Source organism: Malus domestica, chromosome 09, assembly GCF_042453785.1.
Source record: "Malus domestica chromosome 09, GDT2T_hap1".
In the NCBI taxonomy this organism is placed as follows: domain Eukaryota; kingdom Viridiplantae; phylum Streptophyta; class Magnoliopsida; order Rosales; family Rosaceae; genus Malus; species Malus domestica.
Window position 1 is genome coordinate 19,225,229 of NC_091669.1, and position 12,196 is coordinate 19,237,424.

A 12,196-nucleotide genomic window follows, 5' to 3' on the forward strand; every position below is an offset into this window, starting at 1 on the left:
GCTCATATTGTACTTTAGGTTTTCCACGATTAGCTCGTGGAGGCAACTGATAAGTAGAAGAATCGTCAGAATTTACCTCATGTATGCCACCATCTTGTACCAAACAGTTAGAAGAATCATCACTGGACGAACCATCATCAGGCAACTCGTTAGACATATCAGCAGCAGGCAACCGATCATCAGAAGGTAATTCATCAGATATATCAACAGCAGGCAACCGATCATCATCTGTAGTCGACTGATTAGTAGCACGCAAAATAATAGGTTCTGTTCCCAACTCTGTCTGTAACACATCATCCATATCATCTCTTCGAATCTGCACTTCACTCCCTCTCTCCCCCTGAAGTGGAGAGTCGGAAGAGGGCTTCACAAAATACGAAACTTCCTCATGGAATGTGACATCCATGGTAATATAAGTTTTTTGAGTCGGAGGATGATAACACTTATAGCCTTTTTGATTGTTAGCATACCCAATAAAGACACACCGGAGAGCACATGCATCAAGTTTACTCCGCTGATGAGAGTAGACATGCACATACGCAATACACCCAAACACTTTCGGAGGAAGCTTTAAGACAGAAACAAGAGAAACATGTTTTTGTAGCACATCAAACGGTGTCTGAAAATCAAGAACCCGACTTGGAACACGATTGATCAAATACACAGCAGCCAAAACAGCATGACCCTACAAATGATTAGGAACACATTTATCTAACATCAAGGAGCAAGCAACCTCCATTATTTGACGATTCTTCCGTTCGGACACACCATTTTGTTGGGGTGTAAACGGAGTAGTCGTCTGGTGAATAATACCATGATCACGGAAAAAACATGCCAAAGTGTGATTCACATATTCTCCTCCGTTATCAGACCTGAAGACCTTAACTTTGGTCTGAAACTGAGTAGATACCATTGTACAAAATTCTTGAAGAAGTAACGGAACATCACTCTTATTTTTCATCAAGAACACCCAAGTTACCCGAGTACAATCATCAATAAAAGTAACAAACCAACAGAATCCATTAGAAGTAACTTTTGCAGGACCCCACACATCAGAATGTATCAAATCAAATGGTAAAGTAGCTTTAGAATCACTTACAGGAAAGGAAGCACGATGACTCTTAGCCATGAACATGTTTCACACTTAAACTCTGAATCACTACAAGTGCGAAACAAAGAAGGAAATAGATGCTTCATATAACTGAATGATGGATGTCCCAATCGTCGATGCCACAACCAAATTTGATGTCTGTTATCCACTTTAGCACTTAAAACTTGATGATTATTTAAACCGAAAACAACAGTATCCTCCATAGTCAAGATGTACAAACCCTCTATCCTTTTACCATAACCAATTATCTTCTGAGTTTGAATATCTTGAAAATAACAATACGTAGGATAGAAGTGAGCAGAACAATATAAAGTATCAAGAAGTTTTCCTACCGACAAAAGATTGCACTTAACATCAGGAACAAGTAAAGCACGGACCAGTGATAAGGTTGGAGTCAAAGAGATAGTGCCTTCACCATTCACAGGGGAAAGTGCTCCATTTGCACTAGTAATATACGGATCACGAACATAATCACATAACTCATCAAACACTCTAGGGTCACTCGTCACATGATCAGTGGCCCCAGTATCAATTATCCATTTATTTGTTTCACCAAGATGCATAACAACACTATGATTATATTGAGCCATTGAACAAAATCACGAACAATAAAGGCACAAAAGATACGCAGCGGAATGAAAACAATTTACCAGAGTACTGTAGCAATCACTGTTCACGGCACTGTAGCAAATACTATTCACGGCACTGTAGCAATCACTGTTCGCGCACTGTAGAAGACCACTGTTCACGGCTTTGTAGCACGACATTTTTTTTTTTTTTTCTCACACGGAGGAAATCACGAAAAATGTGGGCACAAAATTTAAAGCACACAGGTCACCAAGAGCGAACTGCTCTGATGCCATATTGAACTAAACATGGTAAATACCAATATTAAACTAAACATGGTAAATACCAAAAATATATGATAATATTTGGGAATTTCTTATTAATTCATTAATCTCCAAAGTGGAGTATATATAGGAGTTACAATTGGTATTACATATGTACTTCACCAATGTGGGACAATAAACTACTATTTACATTTTAACTAATGTATAACTCGCAACAATAGTGAGGGTTTAACTACATTGCCTGACGCCTAATTTCTTCAAGAAACAAGAAAGTTAGGCACGAATTAAACAAGAACATAGGGCTAAATAAGTTTGAAGATCTTATTCTTATAGATGTTAAAAAATAAGTTGAATGAATCAAAGTGGAAGTCGTAGATACTAATCAACTAACTAAATATTCATTGAGATATATTTTCTACATTGTCTTCGAAGAGGTTCTCTAGCTAATCAATATTATTCTTCCTCCTCTAAATAAAAAAGAAAAACATGGTGGGTAATTCGTGCTCAGTCTCTAACAAAGTTTATGTCAGCTTGAGGACACCTTAAAACTCATTCTAAATTCTAAAATCATTTGACTTTTTTTCACTAATTTTATGTAACAATCCATCCTACGTTCTTTTAGTCATTAATTTACATATTAGTTGAATATATTACAAATTTACTAGCACTATTCTAATCCTCCAAAAGGGAAAACTTATGGTCTATGTACAGAGAACAGTCGATGTAACTTAACATGCGTGGTGGGAGGGCTTAAAAAACTCAACCTCTCCCGTCTCCCTCCCTCTCTTCAGAACACTCCGCCAACAACCACACTAGACAGAGCCTTCGTCACTGATCCGAGGGTTTTTTCCCGGAGAACCCCCGGACCTTTTCTTTTTCTTCACTTCGCTTTTCAGAAATAAAAGAGTTTTTCTCCCCGTTCATTGTAGAGAGTTTTGTCTATTGGGCTGTGCCCCCGGCCGTTCTTTTGGATGGGCATCCATTTGTTCTCCTGAAAAATTGTTTCCATTTGTCATCCACTATTAAAAATTTGCCATATATCTCCCGTCCCCACATAGAAAAATGTTGCACCATATTCAAAAGTTTTGTCTCATGTTTGTCCTTGGATATACAGAAGAAGTCACTTCGAATCATTGCAATTTGCCAACGGTACATTTGCAGTCCTATGTGATGACAATATAATTCTAAACCTTCCAACGGTAAAATTTTACAATTTGTCCAATACCTGAGAGTCATTATCTAATTAGTCCACAATTGTAGGCCAAATGAAAAAAAAAAAAAAAAAACAAAGCAACAATTAGTAATGCAAATTTCAAAAGTTGAATAAGATAAAGGAAAAAATGATGGAGGTGAGCGAATGTTGAGTGCCATATATTTTGAGTAACGTATAAATTTAACTATAAAAATTAAATTTTATGTCTGTACATATTTGTAAATAATCAGAAACACTACCCCAAACACATGCACACATGTCCACTAAAGAGAAGAGAGATGATTACATTCGTGATTAATGATAATTATCATGATTATGGTGATGATTGCTTGCAGCTAATACCAATTATATGTAATCCGTGGTCCCTAGTCACTGTGAAAGAATATGCCAAATATGTGCCATGCCAAACTCTCCAAGTATCGGCAAGTTAGTACAAATTAAAATACAAAGTAAAGTGCAGCAGCTAAGTTAACTTCTTTTGAAGATCATATGGAGCATGGAATGCAATTGGAAGATCGAAAAACCAAGACGTATGGTAAGTAAATAAAAATATATATAGGGTATGAATTATATTACAATGACAGTTGTGACCAGCGAGTTAGCACAAGTAGCCAAACAACTTGCACAATGAATTATATAGACCATATAAAACCAGCAATCTTGTAGATGAAGAACTAAGAAAAGCTATGCACACCGATTGAGTCATTCGAACAACCCACATTACTAGACCCTCCGAGTTTCTGGGAGTATTAAGTTCTCTCAGCTGCTACTATCTGATGAGAAAAATCCCCACAAGTTTAACTCAACTCCCTCGAGCCCCAATGATGGATACACCCACCCATCCAATGAGTCATTCACCAGTATGAACTCGTTCCTCGACTCGGGCGAGTCGAAACTGCCCTCGATATTGGGTAACTCCACAATCTCCCCTAGCTCCTCAGAGTCCGAACCCTTGGACTGGGACAACAAGACGGAAGATGAGGACGACGACGATGATAACGATGATGATGTTGTAGAATTTAAATTAACCATGGCTGCTGCTTTAGTCGCGGCAGCCTGGATATCTTGAGGTGTAAGGGACGCTGGCCGTGGCAACAACTCGGTCAGTTCTGGAAAGTTCAGAATGGCCGAGTTGCCCTTAATGCTGAGGGCGGCCACGTCATGCGCACGGGCCGCCATCTCAGGCGTTGAGAATGTGCCCAGCCAGATTCTTGATTTCTTGCGCGGCTCGCGAATTTCCGACACCCATTTTCCCCAGTTGCGCTTACGAACTCCTCTGTAAACTGGGTGTTTGCTGCTGTTGTTGTTGCTGTCATCATCTCTCTTTCTTTTGAGTACTACTTGCTGCTGCTCTCGGCTGGGCTTCTTGGTTTTGGTGTTGAGTGTGTTGGCGGTTGAATTCGGGCGAGTCTGCAACAATCCAGACGAACATGACGATGAGTTGCTGGTGCTTTCAGCTTCTGAAATGTTTGGTTCTCGGGCCATTGCTGACAAATTGAGACCTACCCAGCTGATAATTCTGGAGTAAATAAAATGTAGCACACAAGTATATGTTATTGATGTGGGAACCAATATGCAACTATATATAATAAGATTGGTAGAGACAGAGAGAGAGATGAGGGGGTTTTGAAGGGGATTGGATATGAAATGGGGTACACGCTCCTTTGCATTGACCCTTAACCTACCGTTGATAACTTACTAGCTATAACAATGACAAAACCACACTAACAATTTACAAGCAAATCTCCTACGGAAATATAAAATCGGCACATATACTGACGTGACTTGGTACTTACAAATACAAAAAGAAAACAGTAAAAAGAGGGAACGTTAATGGTAGGGTTAGGAATGGGTCGTCTGTACTAGAGAGCGTACAGTCAAGGGCCCCCACTAAACACCATTGATTCAAGCAGCAACGTTCTAAATTGAATTCTTCTGCAAACCTCATTTGTCCACGTCTCTCCTTTCTTTTGTTCCTTTTGTCCGTTGCTCCCACTTTCATAGATTAATTAGGGTTATCTTACCTCATCACCAATGAGCACATGACAACACCTTCTTAACTTTTTTAGTTTGACAGATTCCTTACATTGAGATTAAATTAATCAGTACTTGCAATTAGAACATTAATTTAAAATTTGAACGAGTGTGTTTTAGTTTGGAATTTTTGTATAAGGCAAACACTAAGATTAATTGATGCTTTGAGGAAGTCTTTGTAAATTCCAAAAGACTAATGCATGCTATTACCACCTCTCTCTCCCTTCTCTCATTGCGGCCATAGCATGTGGATTATGTAATATAGAACCATCTAATCTAAGCATGTGCATTATGATGAATCATACTTGACAAACAATCAACCAAACTTTCATGTTCAGTTGACGTTGGCAAGTTGAAAAGGGATCTATTTATTACATTTTGTTAACGAGGGGTCCTTTCCGACTCTTATAGACTCAAAGGAACACGGGTCCAAAAAACATTTGCCCAAAGGAACACATGATAGGAACACAGACCCAAAGGAAGAAAGATCAAGGCCAATGATGACCCTGAGCGCTACAGACGATCGCTTGGTGGTCTGATTTTTCTGCCAGTAATGAAGCCGAGCGCTTCTGCATAAAGTGATTATCGACCATCGGCAACAAGTTGGTATAATGACAACTTTATGGCAAGAAGTCTGAGAGACGCAGAGCTAAGCCTACTCGGACATCAACTTCAGGTCACATGGTGGCTAACAGAGAGAATGGAAGCCTACCAAAGGACATAAAGGTTGACAAATTAAGCCTCGAGTGTGGATTCCCACGAACCCCAGGGCTGAGCAAGGCACTTAGTGCGTGTTGTCCTAAGAAAACATGCCTACCTCTCAAAGCAGATAGCACAAATCAACGATAGGATAAAGAACATCTTCTAACAAGGAACAGATCACCCATGTGACTCGAGACCAATAGATCCTCCTCAACTTCCCTTAGACATTGGAAGTGGAGGTAAGGACACCCCAAAGCCATAAATCGAGGAAGAGTATGAACAAAGGAAGATGCTAGAAAGAAAAAAAAGGCACTGACTGCCGAGCCAGTAATCTAGAATTCAAACGAGTACCCCCACAACCGCATCAACCCACCGGGCCACTTTGAAAGAAGTGATGAACTTGGAGATGAAGAACATCTAGGATTGATTTGGGGCATAGAGAAGGCCTCCAAACCCAAAAATCCAGACTACTCAGAGCAAGTCCACCCCTAAGGACTTTGCGCCAGCACCCAGCGCATTTATCCACTCAAGTGAACAGTAATAGACTGGAGTAAACAGTAATAGGCCAAGGCATCTCCACCCTTAAAAAAATGCGCTGGCACCCAGCACATTTATTTGGTGTGTTTATTTTTTTTTAAGTTTATTTCGGATAAGATTTTTAACCAATTTCAGATAAAATTTCAAATAAACTTAAAAAAAAATTACACACTAAAATAAAATTACATACTCATCAAATAAACTATAAAAAAAACACACTAAAATGAAATTACATAAACTCATCAAATACATTTTATTCTTCAACCACAAGCTTTTTGGTATTTTTTTTTCACACAAAAACTATATGAAAGCTTTGGTAGAAAGTGTAGAAAATATTGAAATGTGGTGTAAGGTGGAAGATGAGAGTTAGGTATTTATAGAAAAAATAAATAATTTTTTTTAAAATTTTCTGTATTTTTTAATATTTTTTTTGTATTTTTTAATAAATTTTAATTTAGTTAATTAACTTGGACCGTTGATCTGTGATCGGACGATCTATTTTAAAAGTAAAATTTAAATTTTTTTTACCGTTGGAAATCTAGCGGTCTAGAAAAACTAGCCGTTGGAAATCCAATGGATATAAGCATGCCACATCGCTGATGGGATCCGGAGCACAAGTGGGCTGACAGCCTTGTCGGCTACTCGCGCCCAGGAGCGCTTGTCGTGCACGCGCCAGGCCAACAGTCTGGCTTCTTGCTCAGTCTCTTTTGGGCTGGTCCAGAGCCCAGCTCGGTTGGGTACCAGTCAAGTTGAGGGGGTGGACTTGGTTGACAGGGTGTTGGCCTTATTTTTGTGCTGGGTCCTGGGTAAAGTCCACTCTAGTGGACTTGCTCTCAGAGGATGAAGTTCCTCTCCCATTCTCCAAGGCCTTGCTTGACAAACCGATAAGCGCTGATAACCGATCCTTCAAGATATAAAGCTATGAAAGGCTTATCGACCTGTACAACCACCTAAAGGGTTTCATTTATGTTATGGAAGGCAAGGGGAACAATGAGACCACCAAGTTTCATATTTTCCCAACCACCTTGTGATGAGTGGCCCAAGACTAGTTCAAGAAGATCACTCCGGGATCAATCATATCATTCTCCAAACTCAGGCAAGTTTTTCTTGATAACTATATGATTATTTCCAAAAGACATTACACTACGACTGATCTATCCTCTATAAAGCAGGGCTCGGGCGAGTCCTTGAGGAATTACATATCTCGTTTTAACAATGAGTAGCTAGATGCAAGGGATGTGATGAGGTCATTGCTCATAATGCTCTAATGAGAGGATTTGCTGGTGATGACTTCTACTTCCACCTGATTAGGAATCCCCCAGAGACATTCAAGAATCTATTCAGAAAGGCAACCAATTATTCCTGTGTCGAGCAGTTAAACAAGAAGAAGATACAGACAATTAAGCCAACAGGAAATTAAGACCGAAAGCAAGAGCATGCCCACCAAGTCAAGGCAAGAGATCATGTACGATTGCCCAGCAAATAAGAGAAAGTTTGAGAACCTTCCCACCTAAATAAGAGTCGATTTGAACGGTATGATTAGTACAAGCTATACACCCCTATGAGTATATCTCCAGGGGAAATGTTCCCTCTTGTAGAGCGACAACTCCCTAGCTAAACAGCAGGAACATGCATTCAGAGGAAGGAGAGACGAAACCAAATTCTGTCAATATCATCAAGACCATGGTAACCTCACTAACGATTGTCTGGATCTTAGGATGATGTTGAGGCGCTTATCCGGAAGGGGCATCTTAAGGACTATGTGGAGAGCCAATCATCTGCCCTTTGGGTACCCCCGCAAGTACCCTTCGAGGCAGTGGCACAACAGAAAGGAAAATGATTTACACCCTCTCAGAAAGTTGACATTGGCAGGGACTCCAACTGAGCGCGGAAAATGTATGCTTGGGGTCTAAATGTATCAATTGTATTCATTCAGGAATTCATTAAACATAGCTCTTCGAGATTTCTTTAATTTTTTTATGGATTCCAGACTTTGTTGTATAAGAGATTATATGGTGGTATATATCATTCTAGCGACTAGAATTGGTAGCCGGAAACAACCAAGATATTTGATTAACAGGCCCATCTATGACACAACATAGAGGATTCGATATTATTTTTCTACAAAAATAATAACACTACACCAAGGAAGTATATGCATGTATCATCATTAGTGCACACGCATAGTTAATTTATTTGGAAAAATGCATAATAGCTAGATTAAGTTATTTTTAGGCCTTGCTAAGAAAAGTTATTCATAGGCCCAAGCAATTTACGATATCAGTATAGAACTTGATTTTTGTGAGGAACTTAAACCCTTGGAATGTTTTTCTTTATAGGAATGATCTTCAAATTAAAATTAAAAATTTGAATTGTTTCGCTTATAAAATTTATATAGTAAAAATACATTTTCAAAGGATGAAATATGTGCCCTTTATGAGGATGCAACTATGTTACATATACGAGCAAATTTAATAAGCTAATATAAATTACAATAATGTGCTGATTTAGTTTTTGAATTATTATCCGAGTGAAAATTGGGTCACTAATTTTATTTTTTTTTATTTTTTATTTTTGAGAAAGTCATTCCTTACTAATTATGATCTACCAAATACATCCCTAAATATTAAATTTTAATCTATTCTATTCAATTTTTCATCAAGTCATTTGACTTGCACATGATACACTTTTGATGGTAGATAGATAGTTTTCCATGAGTTTAAAGACTCTTTTTTTCTTTTCCTTTTTTTTTTTTTGAAAAAATAGTGTACTAAGTTAACTTTAGAGGGTAAATTGGAATTTCATATTTGCAAACAATATGCAACGTTAAGGACTATAGGCTAGAAAATGGCAGCATTACCCTTTAAAATGTGTCACGTGCAAGTCACGTGACTTAAATTGACAAAAAATTAGATAGAATAGTTTTGAGTACACTATTAGAGATGATATTAGCAGTTTTTATTGAATATATGGGTTTGTCTTACTGAAACAATATTTTAGGAATCTAGTTCTCACTCAAGTGATAATTCATGGACTAAATCAGTAGTTCACCTTATAAGTTATATTATATAGTAAGATCAAAATCGTGATCAATAAACATTCGAAAATAAATAGATTCTCCTTTTCTTTCTTTTTTTCTGCCACTCCTCCCTCTTCTATCTAGTTCTTGGATACTAACCACCTCACAATCTCACATGCTTAATAATAGAACAATTCCAATACAAGTTGAGGCTGAAGAAGAAAATGCAACGGTCTTCCTAATTTAGTATTTTAAATGGGTAGTGCTATCCACATATCTATTTTTACTTCTCACACACTCCTTAGTCTCCTTTCAATTTTCGGGCATCGGATCATATGAATTGAAGAAGATCAATGGCCAAAAAATAACAAGGGTGTATGAGAGATAAAAATAAATGTGTGAATAGCACTTTCCTTTTAAATAAATAAAAAAATTCGAATCCAATATACTAACTATCCACACAACAATATAAATTTGAAGCACATTAAATTAGATTTAGGAGAACAAGGAAAATTTTTGCTTTTTCCTTCTCTTTTTTCTAGAATGCGATGAGAGAAGAAATTTTTAGGATACATGTAAAACAAGGGTATGAACATATATGAGATGTGGTTCAAAATGAAGCTCAAGGCACATGTCTTGTTGATCTTGCTTATAGGGGCTTTGCACAAAGAGTACGCAAATTATAATTTAATATAATAAAAAACTATTTTTAAGAGAAGAAATTCATTAGATCACAAAGTCCCTAGGGCAGCCATTGCACTTGAGATCGAAGATCAACGACGAGTTTCGCACCTCGCCTGGCACAACTTTGATCTAAATACAAGAAGAAGCACGAGAATGACCTAAATTAGTAAGCTTATCATCAGCAACAAAGTTTTCTTATCTGAAAACATGAGCGAAAGTATCACAACCTAAACTTTGAAAGTCCCGAAGAAGAGTTTGAAAATACCAAGTGGTGAATGCACATCTTGTCAAGACTTGCCGAGAAGCAAACAGACATCGATCATAAACCAAAATCCGGCTTACGAGATGGAACCTTCTATTTCTTTGAAGATAGGCAGCAAAGATCGAAAGGCTAGTGGTTGTATATACTTTTGACACAAGTCATCAGATTACTTAACAAGTGTTTGGCTTTAGGTAAGGTTTGGTACATGAGAAACCAAATGTATATAACTCACAGTTGATTAATTAATTTGAGGAAAACGAAGGCCATTACTTTCATATCATATTAAACTAAATGAGCCCTAATTCTTTTTCACGTGATAGAATATTAAAAACTAGAAAATTGTTTTCCATAAGAGTCAATCGTTTTTAATTGGTCGACACACTTCATTTTCTTCTCTAATCTTTAATTACTACACAAGTTTTTGAAATTTGTAAGTGGTTGTACTTTGTTACGAGCAGGACATGCCAACTAACGATAGCAATAGGGACATAGAAAATATGCAATTTACTCCATTGATACCAAAACAAAAAAAAAACAAAAAAACAAAATTACAAAGAGAATATTTTGGTCGGTGATCAAAGCTGCAAAGGTCATTTGAATCATTAAAGTTATCATTTCGACAAAAAATAAAAAATAAAATATTGGATTTAATGCCAAATTGCCAGTTTCTCGACATTTGCTAGACCGGATGCTCTGTGCAGTGGCGAAGCCAGGAATTGACGAGCGGAGGGGCGAAGTTAAAAGACTGCAAGGTTCAAAAGAATAGCAACAACCAAATCCTTTTATATAGTAATGTCTTCCATAATATATCAATACAAACAAATTACAATTGTTGTCGGTGGGGTTTCATATCATGAAAACGTCGCATAATAGGTTCATTCTCAATAAAAGCAAATACATCTCTCTCAATGTAAACAAACATGCTATCACTCAACCATTGATCTCCCATTTTGTTACACAATGGTTTTTTCACAATCTTCATAGCAGAAAAAGCTCTCTCCACCAAAGCGGTTGCAACTGGTAACAACAAAGCCAATATAAGAAGCTTATACACTAACATATAGCTTGTTGTACAACTTTATTATGAAGACTTCTAACACCTCCCTCATGGACTCGAAAATTTTGGGGTCCTTTCTTCCAATTTGTAAACCCTTTCTTAGTGAAGACATCACTTCCAGTGCTACTCATTTGATCGAAATCACATTTGAAAAAAATAGCAATAATGGCAAAATGCAGCATTTTTAGATATACTATACTCCAACCACTTAAACTTATCAAACCAACCGATGATAAAACATCTTTTGTCGCTAACTTTTCTTGGCATGATGTGGTCTCTAGGTTGACAATGATCATTTTGAAGATAATGTCTACGAATTGCTTCACAATAATTAGTGGATAATCAAGCATTTGACGTCTATGTCTAGGGTCTGCATGAAGATTAGCCAATATTTCATCTAACTCAATGGTCTCAAAATTCGTATTAAATAATTTATTAGGGTTAGGATTATAAATTTAGAGTGCGTTTGTTGCACTAGGCTATCTCAGACTGGATTAACTTCATGGACTAAGCTGGATTGGCTTAGCATGAACTAACTTGTATAAGAATAATAAAACATTTGATGCAGTACTACGTAACTGACTAAATTGTTTTTAAAATCTAAATATTATTGTATCATTTTTTCAATTCTCTCACCTCTCTCCAGCTTTTCTTGTCCTTTTTCTTTTCTTTTTTTATTCTCTTGCTTTTCATTTCCAAAGGGTTCTAGTTTTCTCCTCTTTACTT

General features: G+C 37.3%; 1 protein-coding gene across 1 annotated transcript; it reads right to left on the bottom strand.

Annotated features, from left to right (window-relative positions):
* Positions 1-3,724: 3,724 nt before the first annotated feature.
* On the bottom strand, positions 3,725-4,710 carry LOC103411651 (ethylene-responsive transcription factor TINY-like). The gene is given in 1 exon segment (NM_001328783.1): positions 3,725-4,710. A coding segment is annotated over 1 exon segment (726 nt). The 5' UTR covers positions 4,661-4,710; the 3' UTR covers positions 3,725-3,934.
* Between the last annotated feature and the right edge of the window lie 7,486 nt (positions 4,711-12,196).